Below are 19,958 nucleotides of genomic sequence, written 5' to 3'. Positions count from 1 at the left end.
GCTGCTGCATTTGTTCTTTTCAGTTGAGACGTGTCCCCTGTCCCTCATTCATTCACTGTTAGAGGTCTGATTAGTAGATATTTTGGATTCTTATCAAGCAAAGAAGCTGATGAGCACTGCACTGAGAGGGCTTTAGTACACACTGTCAATATTACCTCATTTCTTCTTTTTTTTTATTTGAGAGAACATTTGGTTTCACTTAATCAAGGGGGTTAGCCTTAATCCCACGGATGAACGGAACACGATATTCAGATTTAAATTGAAATGTGACAATATGATCAGTGTTTTTTTAATCATTTTGAACATGATTAAACATTTAACTGTACCCTTTTAAAGATAAAAGGAAATAAAACGTAAACCTTATGGAGATACTTTGAAATAGCTGAGGGTGCAGAGGGTAACTGAGTGTGTAAAATTAGTATATACCTGAGATTACTCATTTGTTTTGGGATGAACACAGCAGTGTGTACAACATGTTGTCACTTAAGTTGATTTGGCTAATGCAGCAATCATTTAAAATCATATTTCAGGCCGCCAGGCAAACAAAAAATTGACATTCCATCTGTTTGTACCTCTGGTTTGGTCTCCACCAGCTCCTGGGGGAATTATCTGGCTCTTGCTCCACTGTAAAGTTGCAATATGTAATCAATTATAAATTAGTCGGTGGTGCACAGAGGTTTTTAGAGCCTTTTAGTTTAGAGCTTTTCCGGTTGGGTGATAATTAGGGGTATATTTGTCTATAACACCTTTGCTGCATAAATACAGACATATTCATTAGAGAAGCTTTAAATCTCGACCTGTAAATAAAAACATTTAAAGATAATTAAGGTTATCTGGAGACCAGCAGTAGTTGGATTAAACTAACAAAATTATTAAGAAACTAAGGAAACGTCACATTTATGTTCACCATCTTTGAAAGTAGTAATACATTTTCAAGTATGTTAGTGAGGGAGTGAAGTACATGTCGCAGAGGTTTTCATTGGTCCAGACCAATCTCTTGAAAAGGACAAGGAAAAAAGGAGTAAAGAAGAAATATGTAGAATATCATTCAAAGGCCTTTGAGAGTCAATTTAAATAGTTTCAGTATTCATACCTTCTTTCCCCAACAGGAAATCCAGGAAATGGTAGGTGTACGACACACCCACTTTAGTCTCCACCTGAGGCCGTCGGAGAGTGGAGTAGATGTTTCCCGGGCTTCGCTTCTCCTCTGCCTTCCGCAGCTTAGGCAGCCTACACCCCATGTCTCTGTCATGGAGAAGAGAGGAGAGTAAAATATCATGGGAGATAAAGAGAGAAAAAAGGAGGGGGCTAGAGAAGATTTCACTGGGAGACAGTGAATAGATAAAGTTTCTAAATATACAGCGCACATTAGCACTTCCAATAGACTAGAGCAAGTGTGATAGAAATGCTTTTGCTCACATGCGAGCTCAAGCTGTTGGAAAGAATTCGTGCATTCAACTCACACACACTCACAATCTATCACACACACGGCATCTCTCTGATACACACCATCTTTCTCATACACACACACTTCAATAACACTGAAATATGAGTGCCAGCCACTACCTGCTTGGTGGGCTGCGATACGGGCATCTCCTAATCACATAGGGCTGATTGGGAGCGACATGTTTGATCAGAACGAATTAAAGCAGAAATGAGACTGATTTCCTGCCCTGTCAAGCGTAGCGACATGAGACGAGACAGACAAGGGGCAGGAGAGGAGAGGAGAGGAGAAGACAAGAGAGGAAAAGAGAGGAGAGGGGCAGGAGAGGAGAGGAGAGGAGAGGAGAGGAGAGGAGGAGAGGAGAGGAGAGGAGAGGAGAGGGGCAGGAGAGGGGCAGGAGAGGAGAGGAGAGGAGAGGAGAGGAGAGGAGAGGAGAGAAAAATGTTGTAACCAATATACATGTCGATCCAAGGGTGGTCTTGGAACACAAGGAAATCCATGTTATTTTAAGCCCCCCTCCAGATTGTGTTAAGACAGCAGGGATTGGAAACACAGTTTGAGAGAGGCTTACATTTCCCTTTTTAAATTCCTCCTATACTGAATTTCAACAGGCAATTTAGACCCGAAGTCGCAGAAAAAGAAAAACAAGACGAGTGGGGTGGCTCCTCTGACAAATGACTTGGGAGGCAGAGCAGAATAATGACAAATTGGCAGAGGGTGGGAGAAGAGAGAGGACGGGAGACGGGTAAGTGACAAGAGGAGAAGGGTGTGTCAAAATGTCATCAAGCTAATCGAATGTGACAGCGTCTGTTCCCTCAGACCATCGCCACAGTTGCGATTAATATCCCTGTATGGCACAGCTTGTAAGAGCCACACGTTGAGGCGTGCATCTGCATGCGAGTGTGATTCTGTCCCCAAAGGCAGGTCTATATCTGTATCCCTGTATCTGAGCACAAAAAAATGACACAAGTCCCAATGGGCCAAGTGCATGGACGTTAACTTGGCTAACGATCCTAACAGACGATATTAAGTTTAGTGGGTCTCTGTGTGTGTCTCGTTTTTTTGTTATAACCCGTTGGGGACTTTAAACTGAATGCACACTAACCCCTGGGGACTCTTGTCTCTCGTGGGGACATAATTGAGGTCCCCACCAGCAGAGACAGCTTTTTAAGACTTGGTTTGAGGGTTCAGGCTATATTAGTTAGGTTAAGGTTAGATAAAGGTTATGTGGGATGTTAAGAATAACAGAAAGCTCTTAATACAGATTCTGCATTTGAACGTAGAATCTGTAGACGGGGAAGGTTTTGGTGCCAGAAAGCTTCTGGTTTCCATTGGCCAATCACGTTTGAGCAGCCATTACCTGCACATAAACCTTCTGTGTGGAGACCAAAACAGATAAAACACATTGACCAAAATGCATCGGCTATCAGCATTTTGAAAGATATAGTCTTAGTCAGGATATCCACTGTCTACACCAGGATCCTGAAAATATAGGCCACTGGCACTAGAGGCTAACTCTTCGTCTGACAATAACCGCAAGGCCACGAGATTTGGGCAAGAGGTCAGTGTATGCATTATGTCAATGACTTGTCCCCACAGGGATTGTGGGAAAAATGTGTGTATGCGTAAGTGGTGACTGATAGCTTTTTTGAATGCACGGTACATGTATTTCCAAAGGTCAGAAAGTTGCATAGGGCAGCATCTTCGATACGTTTCCATAGCTCATCCATCTTGAGACAGTACACTCCATCATTGAATTGTACAAAAAGGAAGCAATTAAGAGTCATTACTCTTTCAATGCGACGTGCTCTTTGGTAATGACACCAAACGAGGGGAGACAACCCTCTGGGAGGAGGCAGATGATGTGCGAGACAACATTATCTGATCGTCTCGCCTCTCTTCTTCCTCCCACCATACTTCTCTCTCTCCTCTTGCCATTTGCACTTCTGCTCGTCTAGGTCATGATATATATAAAGACATCTACCCGGGCCTTAATCAACCCTTATTCTCTCTACTCCTGTCCACCACCCTTGATTAGGACAACTCCCTTCTTTCTATTGCAACAATGGCCTTTGATTGGTCTTACAGAAAACCATTAATTTTTGTCCCGTTCTTTTTGTGTCCAACTGATTAGAAGAATATCCAACCTTCCCTCTCTTGTTATTAGGTCATCGCGACTTTCATGGCATCCTTTCATTCTGACAACTTTCGCTCCCGTAGATCCTTTCTCTCTATATTGCACCATCTATTTATACCCTCTTTCATCTTCATGGTCATTCCACTATAATGCTACACTAGCTTTCTCCACCCTGTTTTCTATCAGTCTCTGCCTACAGTACATTTGCTTTCAGCAACCCTCTCCATCCTCTCCTCTGCCCATTCAGCCCTTCTGTCTAGAGGCTCAATGAGCTTTTACAGCAGAAATGCTCCCCTGCTGAGCCTGTTAAGTCCCATAAAACTATTATAATGTCTCCAGACAGACAGACAGTCAGCCAGCCTAGTAGGCCCTGGGTTATGTCTACGTTGGAGCATGTAGATCCCCTCTCAAACATTTTACCCCCAGGGCCTGTGCTTAAATATGTCCCAGTATGCTGCAGGAAAAGAGGTTGGGTTAATGTGAAGACGCTTCGTAAGGCGCCGTCTCTGGCTGGTTAGGGAAAAATGCATCGTGGGGGTGAAGCATGAGGTGGATGTGGTAAGAATATGATAATGGTGGTGGCTCTCCCATGACGGGGATACGAAGAGAAACATCTGTCTATTAATTCCAGGAATCTCTGTCTGTGTGTGACTTCCATATCTCGAGGAGCGTTCATCTTATTGGCTTCACACTTGGCACATGAATTGTTAAAGGCCCAAGCTAGTGCAGCTTCGAACGAGCTGCCGATTTTGACACGAGATGCGTTCAATATTAATAAACAGGCGGCAAGCGCTCTGTAGCGGTGCTGGCTGAGACTCATAGACTGAGTGACGTCGATCACACAGATCAAACAGCACGTTCAAGACAATGGCAACAACAAAGGATTCTGCACTTCAGGGTTCTGCATACTGAATGAAGCTTCGCTGAACTTTGAATAAACAGGTGAAGAGCTCTTTGTGCAGCGGCGGTGGCTTCGGGGTCAGTCGGTCTTCGCTCGCCGTGGCTCAATTACTGCAGGTCACTTTTTACCGTTTCAGAAAGAAAAGCTGCAACCAGCATCACCACAGCCCATTCCAAACAAGCACTGCACCAGTGTACAGAATGAGAGAAATGTCCAGAATGATTTTAATAATCTACTTCTCAGCTTTCTGGCCCCTGGCCTTGTGTATTTTAAAGCAATTTCTAAACACTCCCGGTGCACATTATGTCAATTTAAAAAAAAAAAAAAAAAGAGAAAACATTGATTCACTGTCCTTATTACGTTTTTATGCACAGCAGATTACGCACTTCTAAAGAAATCACGACAATTTGTAATAATTTGCTGTCTATATTGCTCTTAGCAGTTGGTTTTATTGCTCTCAAAGAAAACATGATTGGTTCTGGCCTTGGTCTCGACTAGCCTTCAGCTCTGCCGTTTGATCCAACGTCCCATAATCCTTCTCATTGTACACTGACGGTTTTGTTTCAAAAACAAAGGCCTCGCTTTAAAAGATGAACTCATGTCTGAGGTTTGGAAACCGATCTCTGTAATTGGACACAACGTCACATGAAGAAAAGAGGGAAAAAAAACTACGCAGAAACTCAGACGGGTTCAAGACTTGAGGCCTTTTCACTTCACATGAGGCCTTCTTTCTGTTCTCGTTGACTTCAAACAGAATGTCTTGCTTGCTCTCACACAAACACACAGGCAGCAAAAGGGCCCTGACAGAAAAAGAAAAACTCCATTAAACAGGGAGCGACAGGAGAGAGAGACATATAAAAGAGGTGAGAAAGAGAGAGTGAAGTGAAGAGGCAGATAGACAGAGAGCAGGAAAGGGCTTCTCATTAGAGAATCTCTTGTAACGGAGAGTTTTGAAATGACAGCAGATTTACGCGAGAGCATAATCCGTCTGCACTATGCCACTGCTCTGCTCGGAGGGGGGGTGCCTGCTTTCCAAGAAGAAGTATTCATCTAAGCAGAGGGAGAGCGACACGCAGTCATAGGCTTAGGAAGAATCACTGTAAATATATATATAACCACTGAGGAGCCTTTCAAATAGAACCACAGTTAAAATTCACATTTTAATGTCTACTTTATATTTCCCTGGCATTTATACAAAAAAAAAGGAAAATTGGTGTTGGGCATAAAAATATGAAAAAAAAACATAACTGGGAAGATTAACTAAAGGTAGCAACAGTAAACATGATGAGAAATGAGTACACAATAATTTATAATGGGTTGTCTTGATTTATGGAAATAAGTAACAAGGGAGAAAAGAAGATGGTAACTTATGCAGCCTCTGCTAGAATGAAGTTTGACTTTACCTAGTGCACATATTTTCAATGCATATGAATCTTTAGAGCTGCAGTGATTAGTCCATTGTTGATCAGTAATCAATGATCATTCAATCTTACATATTATAAACTATTGGAGCCATTTACTGTTTTCTTTAATGTTTAATAGTTAAACTTCTAATTGTCTCTTTGTTTTGTTAAAAATAACCAGTTAGATAATGCCTTCAGAATTATTATTTCAGATTTGTTTTGTTAGCTTTGGAAGACTTGGTTTGAAGGTGCTGAGCACCAGGAGATTTTATGTATAATATCGATATTTACTTTTATAAATCTGATATACTGTTTCAGGATATATTGGCTGGTCTTCCGCAACTTGGTGTATACACCTCTCTGCTATAATATCAGCCAGGGTAATAGTGATGACTATGTCAGAATAGCCAACATAACATCACAGTACAGCCCAAGTCCCTTTATATAATCTTTACCCTGTGGTTACGATATAAATACAATAATGCCGTTTGAATCTTCCCAATAATAATGGAGTCAGCAGAGAAAGTGTCCCTTCTGCCCTTAATGCCTCATCACTTATTTATGTATCATGGTCTTAACAAATTGCAATTAGCATTAACATTAAGGTCAGGAAACTGTTTTGACTAAAATTGAGTTGGGGTCAGAGAGTGATATATAAATAAGGAGCTGGCTTTTTAACTGTTTATCCATTACCATTTTGATCCCTAACCTAAACCAAGTGATCATTCTTTGCCAAACCTTAACCTGTTCAGTTTGTGTGGTAACATGTTCAGTTACCACATAATTATTACATTTTTCTCATAGGAACACATTGTCTTTAACAACATTGATGGGGCCAGGAGTTACAGATGTTAACTGTTTCCTGGGTCTTAACTCAGCCATTCTCAAAGGTAAAGACTCTTACTCTACATTACCTGAGACAAGTGGTTTATTTATGCAGCCTGTAATATTGGTGCTTGCACCTGATCCACTAAACTGACTTACAGCAGGTATTAACAAATAAAAATCATTGCTAGCATCTGGTCTCCTTTATATTGGACTCAATGGCCTGCTAGGAAGCCATAATTCCTACGGCTTGTGAGTGGGTGGCATTTCTACTCTACAGGCAAGGAATGTTTGACCTTTTAAAAGAGAATTCATCTGAATTAAGTTGCTTTTTATGGTTTCATGGTTGCATGGTCTTATGACAACAAAAAAAACGTACGTTTGTCGGTGAAAACTATTTTATCACAAACCTCTCGTGTTAGATTGTATGTGTGATTTGCTGCATTTCACAATTAGAGGTGACAGACTGAGTCCTGGGGAGTGGGCTCCCCTCCCACTGGGTTGCAGCTCCTCTCTGTCTACACAGGGATGGGGGGATGCTGATGATACAGGGAAAGAGAAGGAGTTCAAGTATAGAATGAGGAGAACGAGAGAAGGGAGAAAGGGGGGGGGGGTCGGCAGACAGAGAGCAGACTGGGAGCATGTCAAGTTGCCTTGAGGGAGTCGTGATCCCCCCAAAGAAACAACATAGTCACCTCAAAGCATGTTTTAATGAGGCTGCATGTGGAGGATAAAAAAACAAATATGACATTGATGTATTGGTCTGTCGAGCTGCTCCGTGCACAACCTATTTTGCTCTAAAAAAACAAACAATTTATGAACAAAGAAAGAATCTAGGAAAACCTTGGATGAAGCTCAGCGGCTATTAGAATCAAACCTTTAACATTGTAAACTCAGTTCCTAAGTGATTTTTTGTTTTAGTGTAGTGTTTTCACAGCCAGTATGATTAACTGGGTGTCACTCACTGGTAGTGGGAGCTTTTCAAATGCTTTTTAAAAGGATTTCCCAGTGATATGGAGAGCACCCATACATATGCAGTGCAACTAATTGATGCCACATGCATTTTGTTGGTGCAGCCTTGCTTGAAATTACATGTTCCTGGTTTCCTTTTTTCCCTCTTTGGTGCGTTCAACCTTAACCCCTCTCTCCAACACACACACAGCACGTGGCTAGCTGTTGCTGCCCGTTAACGGTGGTAGTTTAGTGAACGGGAAATGATGCATGACAGGTGGCTTATGCACCGAATCTTTCTCGTCCTGACACCCACCCACCCACACACCCACACACCCACACCCACACACACACACTTCCATCTGCGCTCTGCACATTTACTCCGTCACGCATATCTTGACTTCACTTCAACCTGTGACAGTGAGCAGTGAGGGCTTATTCATTTCGTTCCGCCATGAATAAAGAAATAAATGATACACAACATCACACATATCAAATGAGCGGAGTGTCTAAAAAGCTAAAAGGATTTTTCTCTGTCACAGGGTGTTTTATTGTGAAAGAGTTCCAAACAGGGGTGGATCCGAGGGCGGGGCCAAGGGGGGGCCCTGGTCCCTGCTGAAATCAGATTGATCCCCAAAGTGTCAATAGTTTTTTCGAAATAAACAAGCCATTTAGTATCAATAAATATGAATTTGCTATGCTTTTTTGAGTACAACAATTTGCTTGAACAAGGAACAATTTTGAAAATATATTCAATGACGTGTGGAAATGTGTTAAAGCTGAAGAGCTAAGAGTAAACAAGGAATGATGTAAATGTGCACCTTACTGAATCAGGAATTGTGTAGAGATGTTATTTAGTTTGCCTTTCTGCGTTAGGGCTGTCACTTTTTCCATAAATTAAGTTTGACATAACACAAAATTCAGTTCAATATATTTGAATAAACTGGATTCACAAAGCAAAAGCAGAGAGTATGGACTCCCAACCCCCATAGTCAAATGAACATTTGAGCTTTGATTAAAAAGTGACACTCCTACTCTGAATAAATTCCGGGCCCCTTAATGGCCCCTGATTTAGAAAAATCCTTGATCCGCCTCTGGTTCCTCATACTTCTCTCGGAATCCTCAAAAAGTTTTGAATCAAAGATATATCTCTACAAATCTCTGACTCAATGAGAGAAACAATTCACAGTTCGTCATAAGAGAGCTGAAAGTGTGTTATTTTGAAATATTAAAACTAGTTCTGGTCACTAGTGCTTCAGTCTATCTCGGACCGTGTTCTGCAAAGTAGACTTCATTTTCATTCTTTTCTCATTTTGTAAATAATCAAGAGTAAAACTTACCGATGAAATTGTTCCCGGTCTGCGTGTGAAGTGTGTGCAGGACCAAGAGCTCCCTCGCACGTCACTCAGGTTCAGTCCCTCCTCTCCTGTCCTCTCCTCCTTAATGTCTTCACGCTCTGTCCCTGTCACAGCGGCAGGAACCAGATGCACGGCAGCTCTTGATACCGTGATCCAATGGGAAGAAAACACGAAAGCTCCATTTAGAAACTACCACGGAGTGACTGCTGCTCGTGAGACTGCGTGCACCTCTCTCCTCGTCTGTCAGCAGCGTGTGCTGCGTGTGCAGGGGAGAGAGAGAGGACGGCTTTACTCACAGGCTCTCTCCTCCCCCCGCCAGGCTGGATCCTCCTAAACACTTTGTAGAAGCATTATGAATCAAATTTGAGATTTTGCATGAATAAAAATATAACCAGATTACTGTAAAAGCCAGGAAGGAGGATGAGTAAAGAAAATACCATGGGGCTGTGTTTCTTGAACTGTTTCCTGATGTTTGCTCCAGTGGTCACAGTGGAAAGTTTAGTGCTCCTCCATCTAGCTTATTGGGGTTAGAGGGATTTGTGTTTTTCAAGAGTCTCCTCCAGAAAATTCATATTTCATAAGCAGCTATCCAGACTTATCCATAATTCAGAAACGTCTGACAGGGTGGTAGGTGGGTGGGGCTGGTGGGTGGCCACGGCCCGGACAGGACGCCCCTGGGGAGGCCAGTCGCACCACCAGACTGTGACAAAAACAAAACGCTCTGTGACCAAGAGATGATGGGGCTTGTTGCCAGGGAAGACAAGGCAATCCAACCCTGACTGAAACCCAGCAGCCAGCTGACAGGCTCATGGAGGCTGGAGGGGGGGCGGCAGCAGCAGCAGACTGAACGCTCCATGCTCCAACATCATCACCTGCCAACTCTGAATATGAAGTTCAAAATAAATGTTCCTTAAAAACAAAAAGCCAGTGTTCAAAATAGTGTGGAAAAAAAACTTAAACCCTCCTTAGGGTTACATGAGAACATTTCAACTTTTATTTTTTTTTTACAAACTCAAACATGCACAAATGTGAACATTAACAAATATCACGAACTACCCAAACATAGTGGGGTGCCCAGGCTCTCTGAACAAAACAATATGACTCAATCCAGATGTCTAAACAGGAGATTATGAAGCCAATGCCCATATGAAAGTATAACAGGTGATTTGTACCAAACACCCAATGTGAACTCAAACCAAACAAAGGTGCCCCTAAAATAAAACCTAAAACATACCGTGCATGTCATGAATAGGAATAAGAATAAAAAAAGTATTGATCGCACTGTCAGTAAAATTCTTCATGTAAGGTCACCAGCATCTGGATTAAAACCAATTTTTTTACTGTGAACATTTTTGCCCCAAACAGATGAAATAAATCAACTTATTGTAAATAGTGACACTCATTTCAAAGTGGATTAAAACTGCTTTTCACGTTTCCCCCCTCCCCCCATTTTAAAAGCTGATTGATGAAGTGATAGGAATTGTTAATTGATGCCGTGATTGTCTTTGTGTGGGAACCCTTGGAAACATTCGAGGGGGAGTGGTCACAGGGTGGGAGATGGTTCGAAAAAAAGAGTCACACAGGATGATCAGTGTGCCACGAGCTCTGTGAAACTAACCCTGGAAGGTGTGGTTCAGTATGGTGATCAGGCATCTTTCATTTACCACCTCTAATGACACCCAATGGAATAAAATCAGCCCACCAAATATTAACGATAACATGAGTGCATGAAATGAATGACAAATTAATTTGGATGACGAAGTGCTATTATGCCGTAGTGGTCAAGTTAATTGAAATTTGAATGCAGAGAATTATTAGGCCTGAAATTGAGTCATATAGTACTAAGCATACTACTATATATTTTTATATATATATATAGCTTGTATGTAGAGAGAGCCACTGAAGGGGCTTAAATAAACAAAGAAAATATGCCAAAAATAAATACAACATAAAATATAAATAGGCACAATTGGTGAACTTATAAGTCTTTCGTATCTTTTGTGCGGGGATAAATATCAAGAGGAAAACAAAAAAAAGTGACAAACTTGAGCCCATACAATTGCTGGTCCCAGTAAGGGGGTTTTGCTCTTCCTGTGCTATTATTGCTGTGATCGACGTGGGTTAAAAGCCGCTGAGCACAGGCCAAACTGTACCAGTCGTGGTTAAAGTGACTGTGATCTAACTAGTACAGTTTAAGTGGGGAGCTCCCGCAGTCTGGTGCTAAAATGGGTCTCAGAATTTGAGGTGAGAGGAGGGCGTATTGAAAATCAGTCTGGGAGATGGGTTGATTCTGGGTGTCTGGAACATCAAGATGTCTGTCTGTCCATCCTGTCAGCACTGTAGCCTGTAGAGAGGGAGCAGTAGATAAATAACCATGTTGCATACACATGGATGTTCCCTCGTACTATCAGGATTAGTCTTTTTAAGTATCTGGCAAAAAAAATCATAATGCTATTAGTAAATACAAGAAAGCAAACCAATGAATAAATACTAGACATGACTGCAAAACATCGCAGATGAAGGAGTAAAGTGACATTAAGGACCATGTGGAATGGAGAACTAATGCTATGTAGCGCCCCCGCACCTAAATACTACACCACAAAGTGATTACACAGATTAATCTCCTACTTGAGAAAAGGTGAACAAGTCAGCAGACTCGTGGCCTCCCTTGACACAGCATTAGCTGCTGTATCCCTGGCAGGATAGCACTCTCGTTTGTTGAGGTGGAGTTTTACCTGGCAGGAGGCTCAGTATCAGTAGACTACATCACAGTCAACATAGTCTGGACTCCACAGTCCACAAAGCTCTGGAACAGGGAGTAAGATGACCAAATGAGCTTAAAGACAGAAACCTTAAAGAGAAGCTGAAAAGACATGGACAGCTAGTGTACTTTTATTTATTTTTAAACTTTTAAATAAAGACAGCGTGGGCCTCCCCTAAGACCAAGTTGAAAAAGGTGCCTTGCCACCTTTACCTTAGTTTATTTTTTACTTTTGCTTAATTTATAGATGCCTATATGACAAAGGTTAATATTTTGAAATCCATTGATCTCTTTAACCAAATCCCATACATTTAATCTAAACTATATAATCTCCTCTTCCCTACTAATATTATATTTTTCACTTTAATGCTTTGAGCCTCCTCAGAAACAGTTTGGAACTCTCTTGGGGAGGCCAACCTCCCATTTTAAAACCTAGCCAAAACACTGGCCAGATAGCACCATCTAGTGGAAATATCCTGACACTGCAGTTTGTTAACTCTTCCATCAAATACTACTGAAATAAGTATTAGTTGAAAACCTTGACTGTCCTAGGAGTCTATAATTTAATAAGACACTAACTATTGATTAATAAAATATTATTAATTTACCCTCATTAAGTGGACTTAGAATTTCTCTGAAGTGCATGCAATGTTTTCAGCCCACTGGCCTGAAAGCAGGTCATGTGAGGTTCGTCACATGACAAGTGATGTGAGCTGCTTTGAAACTTTATTTCGCTGACATCTACTCTTATTCCCAGTAAATATAGAGTCACCTGATTGACAGAGTGTGTCCTCTGATCCGCCGTCCAGTGAGCTGGAGTGGACTGCGAATGCGGGAGAAGGGTTAGTGGTCAAACAGGGCAACAAGAAAACCCGGACAGGCAAACAGAGGGATGATGGTTTATGTGTAGTCTGGAGTAAGCGGGCACAGGTGGACCTAAACCCGGCTGAGTCCTTTGATTCATATGCAGGAACATATGTGGAACGTCTGGTAGAGCCTTCATAGTCTGCTTTTAAATAAATGTGTGAGCGTGTGTGTGTGCACATACCGGGTAGGCAAAGACATTCTGTGGGTAGTTCATTGGCATCTGTGGGACCATCACACCTCCTCCGTAGTTCGAATAGGAGTATGGCTGCAAAGTGAAAACACATTAAATAACATTACAGAGATCTTTGTATATATCTGTTATATACACGCTGAAAATCTTTTAACTGATAGTGTAAGGCTCCAGCAAGAAGAAACACATTTTAGTGTACTTGTACAGCATTGGGTGATGTTTTAGAAAGTTGGGTATTGTCATCAATCATAATAATCATACCATAAGTCTTGGAAGCTAGGATAGGTTTGTGTGCGTTTTACCGGAGGGTAGGGGCTGCCGCCGTTGAGAATGGGTGATGGTTGTCCCACACCACCCCCTACAGGTGAGCAGCAAGCACAGTAGAAGTACTGGGTGGGGCTCGTCCAATGAGCTTGGCCAGGCCAGGATTGCATGGACCCTGGATTGGGGGAAGAAGAAGAAAACAAATTGACGGTGTGAAGTGTTGGATTTGTATATTGTGTGTATGAAGTAACATTTTATTCTCAGTGGGAAGCAAACATTCAAATGAGGTTCCACTGGAATGTAGCATAATACATACGTGAACTCCTTTCTTTCATGATTGCGGGGCCCAGCTTGAGTTTCCGGCCCTTAAAGCTGATGTGTTCCTAATGCAAACAAATTTTTAGCAGAAGAATTGTGACCCTCACATAAAATCTAAAAATAATACAATGGGAGTTCCAGAGACGGATGTCCTCTCACCTCAACGATTGATGGAATGTTGACCTCTTCATTGAAGTACACAAAGCCATAACTAGGGACACATAAAATGACACTAATAGCTAAATTCACCATCTCTGTACCAATGTGAAATATGGAAAGTATAGAGCACAGGACAAGTTAACAAATATTCACAAATGAATATATTGATAACCTACAAGTTAATCAAATAAATCAAATGCACTGTTCTTAAATTTCGATTCATCTAAAATTTTACTGGTGTAAAAAGATTTGCCTTCATTGTTTAAGACAAACTCAAGCTCAGTATTGTAACATAGGCAAAAGTTGACCCCCTCACCTGAACATCTCCACAAAGTCAAACTCACCCTTTGCAGAGTCCTCCACGGTATGTGATGATTTTCACTTCCTTAACTAGGCCATATTTTGCAAAGAAGTCGCGTATTTCATTTTCCTCCACCTGAAGGTGAAAGGAGTTGAAGTGAAGGTTGTGTTTCAATAGCTGACATGATTCACTTTATTCATGACCCCAGAGACCTTATTTGTGTACATAATATATTATAATGTGTTGCTATCCAATTACATTGAAACTTTGATATAAAGTAGTGTAAAGCTTTTAAATTAATACATTTTATATGTGTGGGCAGCAACCATGAAGGAAAGTACAGTATTTTACCAGATAAATGCTTAAAAGCCATTTGTTAAATGCTAGTGAGTTAAAATGCACAGTTAGCAGCATACAGTCCAAGCCAGGCAGTGGGCACAACGACTGCAACCCCCTCACCTTCTACTATTTCTAGTGAGTAATTATTGAAATTCTTAACTGATTTATCTTTTGCAGAGTATGTTTTTCTGATCAGGCAGGGCGGGGTCAGCTATGGCCTGGCAACTTGGAAGTGAGTATTCAAATGAAGACTAGCCGATATTTGATCTATCAAATTTGATTTCACATATCTGTGCCCAATTTTGTGTGAGATAAATACTTAACCTAAAGAAACAGTGTAAATGTAAACTAAATAGGTGGGACTTTTTTACCTTTATGTCTATCCCACCGACAAAGAGCGCGTTGGGAGTCAGTCTTCCCTCAGGCAGGACGTATCCATTGGACAACTTGGAGGAGGATGCAGCCTGGCGTCTGCCCCTGGGCTTGTAGGCCTCCTAACGACAAAAATCACATTTTAATTCTAGAGTCACATGATGAAAGCTATCACTTAATTTCATTCTCAGGATCAGGTGCAATGCTGAACAACCTCATGAGGGTGAAAGGACTTGAACCTGTTATGAACTGTTGAAATAAGGATAGGATCTAAGCAGCTTTTCATGGATGTGAGTTCTCTCTACTTCCCTCTCCTTCATAATTAATTCATCAAAAAGTTAGTTAACTTAATCCTTACTCACTAACTTTTAACCTGACCAATTACCATTATTTCGAAAGCTAGCTCAGATCTGAAAAGACAGAGATGCTACTTCGAAATAACGAAAGCAGCATCAACCAAAAAAAGTTTGCGGTAAGAAGTTGACATCTAACCCTAACTTTGATCTAGCATAACCGTGTTAGCCCCCGGCTAGCGTTAGCCTAGCAGCTAGTGCGCCTTTTTTTTAAGTGGGTGACTAAAGGCGAAGTTAGCTAAAACGAACATAGCAATTAAAATGTGGATTGCCGAGTCCGCGAATTCCTTAAACCGAACAACACGACTCTGTGACGGGAGCCGCAACATCGATGTACACGTGACACGGTCGCTGACACTCACCATGTCTAAAATCTTTAAAACGAATAAATGATCCGAGCAGGGTGGAAGGGAATGGCGCGGTGCTTCTCCTGCCCGACAACAGCTACCTCCACCGGACCACACCACGCCCACATCACGTGACCGATCAGTCCAATCAAATACTAGATACATGATCAAAATAAAGTTTCGGCCAACTTTGAAGTTTAGTTTTGATCTAATACTTGTGAATAATTGAGTTAAGATATAGCACTAAAACTGCCGTGCTAAGAATATACTTTCGTAGTTTGTGCAGGGCATTTTATTTTCTTGTGGAAAATCATTTAAAAGCTCATAGACATTGAGTGCATCCATTTGAATTTGATTATGATTTAAACAAACATGCCTGTGAGAGCACAGTGACCCTTCATAATGTTAACATCATCTTTCACTCTCCTTCCAGTGGCCTCCTTCTCTCAAGCCAGGCTTGGAAATAGTGTGAATATATCCACAAGCAGTGTTGTGCAAGTTCACACCTCTCATGAACTAGTTCAAAGTTCAGTTCATACAAGTAAACATTCATAGTTCACCATTTACATTCTGAACTAGTTCATAGTTCAGTTCATTTCATAGTTTTAAGGTGGAAAGTGAGAATGGAAGACTTAACTTGTTAAAGAAAACCTTATCCATCACTACCCCTTGCCTTTACTGTCGGAATGTTTTTCAGACAGTGTGTAAAAATCCCTCAGATAATAATAAGGTGCATCGGATCTCGGATGTAGTTACTGAGTCTGCGTCTCTGCTTTCTCTTTCCATCTGTATATGAGACCGAGAGCTGTGTTGCAGGTATGGCCTGCCCCTTTAAGGAAAGTTTGTAGTATGTGATGTAGTGCACCTGAGTATTGTGGGAAAAGACGCTAAAAGTGTGTGTATAACGAGAAGTGACGGACCACCTAGAGGTGATGAGAGTGTTGCTCCTGCTGTATATCCGAGAAATAAAGCGGCCGCAAACAAATCTCCTCTTCATTATTCACGGAGCGGACCGGACGGCTGGTTACCGGCCAGACAGGGAGCCAAGATAACCAGTGACAGGGTCGGCTCCTGGTACAATTAAATTAATTAATTAAATCAAATTAAAGAATTAAGAAACTGCGCGCACATCCTGCGCAGATGCCCATTGCACAGGAAGTGCTTGCGCAGTTTTTTTTTTTTTTTTTAATTAAATTTTTTCTGTTTTTATATTTAATTAATTAAAATGGTGTATGATATTTTGCAATTAATAGGAGAAATCCTGCCAATATTTAGCATATTTCCAGCATGAAGATGCGAATGAGTGGGAATTGAACCTGAGGCATTCTTGTTGAAGTTCGATCCCTCTACCGACAGGGCCACACCGCCTGCTGAATGCTGTGAGGAACTAACCACATTAAGAAGATGGACAAATTATCGGCTGCCCCCTGCTGGCTGCTGGGTTCCTCTGCTGCTCTTGCTTGGTTTGTGCAGCTTGTGATTAACTAAAGTTTCCCATAAAAGAAAATCTTTAATATCCTTCAAGGGCAATTTGATGTACAACCAGCAATAAGTGCACAACAAAAATAAACAAATATATACAATGTAAATAAAACACAATATAAAAACCCTATAGACTAAGTAGCAGGGGGAAATTAGCTTTTAATAAATGAATTGATAAGTCGACCAGCAGAAAATTACCCGTCAACTCTCTCTTCTACTTTTAATTTCCTGTTGTGTTTCTAATAATTATTAATGTTGGTGACAATTCCTTGATAAATGGGTGGAGGTTTTATTACCTCTGCTAAGGAGATTTGTCAGTCAACAGTTTTATGTAATAAACTGGAACAATAACCACACAACTTGGTAGAAGGAAGCTTCATGGATCAGAGATGAACCTCTACGGCTCTGTTGAGCTCTACTGAGTGCCAGTCTAGTGAATGAATCTGGAATCTTCTCTCAAACCCCCCCCCCCCCCCATAGGGTTTGTAGTGTTAAGCTAATGAGGTGTTTTATAAAGATGTGATCGAAAACGTCAGATCAATTGAATCCACTTTATTTAAGCATGAACAGAAAAAAAAGAAGGGAGTTTCATTTCACCTCATTACAGTTCCTCATAGCAGCATGATGCATACAACAAGATGTTTTAAAACCTACTCATTTTGGCAGCATAGTAGGGACATTTGCTGATGTCACCACCTGTGGCTCCGTGGACAGGCAAGCAAGCATCTAAAACATCCTCCTGGATGGCTCCCTGTGTGAACAGTCAGGCGGCTGCTCGCACAGAATTTGCGCTTCCGCTTCAGGAAGTGCAAAGTAGTGGAGGAGAAGAAAGAACAATATAGAGGTAAGAATCACCCCGATTGTGGACATCATTAATGTTTATTTGTGTAGCTATGACATGATATGCTATCAGTACAGGTCTCTTTTGATATTTTTTATTACATATTTGTATTGTTTTTTTATAGCTTACAACCTGTGTGTGCATCTGTATACTGTCCAAAGGTTCTTGGGGATGCATGAAAGTTTTGGGAAATAATTTGAGAAAAGAATATTAGAAATTTTGAGCAATTTCACATTGCATTTACCATACCTATTTAACTGACTTTTAGCACATGGTAAATCAGCAGATTAGCTGGCTGGGATGATATTGAACCATTGTGAGGGAGATGCAGAGAGCCTGTCTGCCAGAGGAGGGCAGAAGACTGCTCCCAGGTAAACACTCAACACAGCAGATAAAATCCACCCACCGCTCTGCCTCCATGCTGACATGTAAAGGCACTACTCTACTTCAACCGAATGTACTAGTATTACAGTATTATGGTAGTTCTATGTGGCTGGGAGAGTATTTCACAGGGAATGGGAGTGAACTGTACGGGAGTGAACTGTACTGTACTTGAATATTTCATTACGATACAATATTCAACACTACAATGAAGAAAATTCAAAATAAGGCATTTAATGTGTTTCGCAGCTTTATAATGAATAAGGCATGTGTAGAATAGGACTGGGCCATATGGTCAAACATTAGTATTACAGCTATTTACATGGAAGCATACTTGGTGGCAAAGCCAGCACCTTTTTACTGTCAGTCCCCCCATGGTCCTACTGCAAGATGTCTGGCTAAACAGGTAATACAGACGTGTAATGTTCTGTCCATTCAATGAATACCACATTTCACTGAACGAGTAAGTGGAATTGTCACAGGAAATGTATACTTCCTACTGCTGATACTGCTCATATTGCTTTGGAGCTAAATCACACAAGCTTCTGGCTGCTCCTTGACACTCTCTCTTCCTGTCAGACTCCCACATGTGTTGCGGGTCAGCCTGGTACACATCCAGAAAGCTTTGAGGGGCCAGATTGTTATGTCTGCAGAGCTCAAGAACATCTTTTACAGCATGCTGGTGGGCAAGGTGCCCGCCACAAGGGCAGCCAAGTCGTATTCCTCTCTCAAGCCACTGGGGAGCTTTGTGAGAGATCTATTAGCCAGGCTGCAGTTCCTACAAGTAAGAATTATGGCTCTTTCAGGTCAAATAGCCCTTGAATAAAGAGAACACATTTAGAATCTGACTGGAAATATCGAAGAAACATATATTAAGTATATAAAGTCAAAATTCATGTATAAGAATAATTTAGACAGCAGCAAAGGCACACCAGTATCATCCACACATGTCTCATCCTTTGACGAAGGGGAAGAGTATATGAGTGGTGGATGACCAACAAATATTAAAAGTCTTTCCTTCTGTCAATTACACCTTAATATAATAATAATAATATAATGTGAAAATTAATAAAGGTCAGAGATCTATAGACGAATTTAATATTTTAAAGGTTAGAATGAATAATTGATCAGTGATGATACCCCGGTAAGAGCTGAAAAAAGACCTTCATTAATTAGAAAAATATGTTTTTGTGCTTGTTTGTGTAGCTGAAATATGATGGGAAATAAATGTCTTTATTTTGAGAAATTGTGCCAGTCAAAACGTCACTGTTAGGACATAAACTTTGCCAATTTGTCTGGACCATTGAGTAATTTGTTTGTGATAATCGCATTGAATTGTCCGACCTGATTTGTCAATGAAAATTCCAATTCAACTTCTGCTCTGTTTAAGGGCAGTAAAAGTTGTGATAACGTGTCGCGCATGCAGATTCATGATTTCATTGCTTAAAAAGCTGAGATTCAGTGCTGGAATAACAAAGGGTGCCACCAATCACAGCAGAACCCAGTTCAATGAAGAAACAAGGAGGTGATTACATTAAGATTCTGTTCACACACTCAGTCCTATAACTTAAGACCAGTCTGGCTTGTGAGTGGTTCTGCCAGGCCGATGCTGTATTTATGGGCTCTGCAGTCAGCAGTTGTGGGTTCAAACATAATTCATATGAATTCAGCTGCTGCATCAATACCCACCCTAGATTATAGTACATAAATATTGCAGTAATGAATCCATATATATTATAAAAAAGAAGCTAGTGGAGGTTCTGTTGGAAGATGCTATTAACTTCAGCATGCGTTTAAATGCTTGAGCCATATGTCAAAATCCAATATGTAACAGAGGGACCTTTTTAACCTTCAGAGATTAGTCTGACTCCAGCTCCAGCTTTCTCCTACAAGGACTCCTTGAGCAACGCACTTCAGAAAGCCCCCTCCACGGGAGAACAGCATGATCATTCTCCTTCTAATGA

General features: G+C 41.1%; 2 protein-coding genes across 4 annotated transcripts in view; both read right to left on the bottom strand.

The window, feature by feature from the left end:
• Nucleotides 1–9,228, bottom strand: part of rftn1a (raftlin, lipid raft linker 1a) — a 29,148-nt gene extending 19,920 nt beyond the window's left edge. Inside the window, exons 1-2 of the mRNA XM_062409620.1 lie at nt 9,002–9,228; nt 1,094–1,245 (exon numbers count right to left, since the gene is read on the bottom strand). Of these exons, the coding sequence (XP_062265604.1) occupies nt 1,094–1,241 (148 nt within the window). The 5' untranslated portion in view covers nt 1,242–1,245; nt 9,002–9,228. The remainder of the gene's footprint in view (nt 1–1,093; nt 1,246–9,001) is intronic.
• A 768-nt stretch (nt 9,229–9,996) lies between these two features.
• On the bottom strand, nt 9,997–15,399 carry dazl (deleted in azoospermia-like). 3 transcript variants are annotated; one of them, XR_009924461.1, is made up of 10 exons: nt 14,805–15,174; nt 14,590–14,712; nt 13,923–14,014; nt 13,579–13,630; nt 13,418–13,484; nt 13,140–13,276; nt 12,829–12,912; nt 12,553–12,603; nt 11,648–11,825; nt 9,997–11,363 (listed from the first exon to the last, which is right to left on the bottom strand). XR_009924461.1 is itself a non-coding variant. In XM_062410061.1 (10 exons), the coding sequence occupies exons 1-9, from the start codon at nt 15,306–15,308 to the stop codon at nt 11,781–11,783; spliced, it is 654 nt and encodes a 217-aa protein (XP_062266045.1). In that variant the 5' UTR covers nt 15,309–15,399; the 3' UTR covers nt 9,997–11,363; nt 11,755–11,780. The 3 variants fall into 3 exon arrangements, 2 of the variants coding, with proteins under 2 accessions (XP_062266045.1, XP_062266044.1); XM_062410061.1 differs by lacking the exon at nt 14,805–15,174 and adding an exon at nt 15,306–15,399 and having other exon boundaries at nt 11,755–11,825; XM_062410060.1 differs by having other exon boundaries at nt 11,755–11,825; nt 14,805–15,172.
• Between the last annotated feature and the right edge of the window lie 4,559 nt (nt 15,400–19,958).

The sequence above is a fragment of the Platichthys flesus genome, chromosome 17 (assembly GCF_949316205.1).
Source record: "Platichthys flesus chromosome 17, fPlaFle2.1, whole genome shotgun sequence".
Taxonomy (NCBI): Eukaryota; Metazoa; Chordata; class Actinopteri; order Pleuronectiformes; family Pleuronectidae; genus Platichthys; species Platichthys flesus.
The sequence above is the reverse complement of the archived record's forward strand: the minus strand, read 5'-3'. Positions and strand labels throughout refer to the sequence as shown.

Bases quoted from the DNA above. Each gene is read 5' to 3' on its own strand.
- dazl (XM_062410060.1), bottom strand. From the start codon at position 14,876: ATGAAAAGCTGCTTAGATCCTATCCTTATTTCAACAGTTCATAACAGG. The intron at 14,015-14,589 runs GTAAAAAAGTCC...TTTCACCTTCAG, and splicing joins TCGGTGGGATAGACATAAAG to GTGGAGGAAAATGAAATACG. The intron at 12,604-12,828 runs GTATGTGCACAC...CCGCATTCGCAG, and splicing joins AGAATGTCTTTGCCTACCCG to TCCACTCCAGCTCACTGGAC.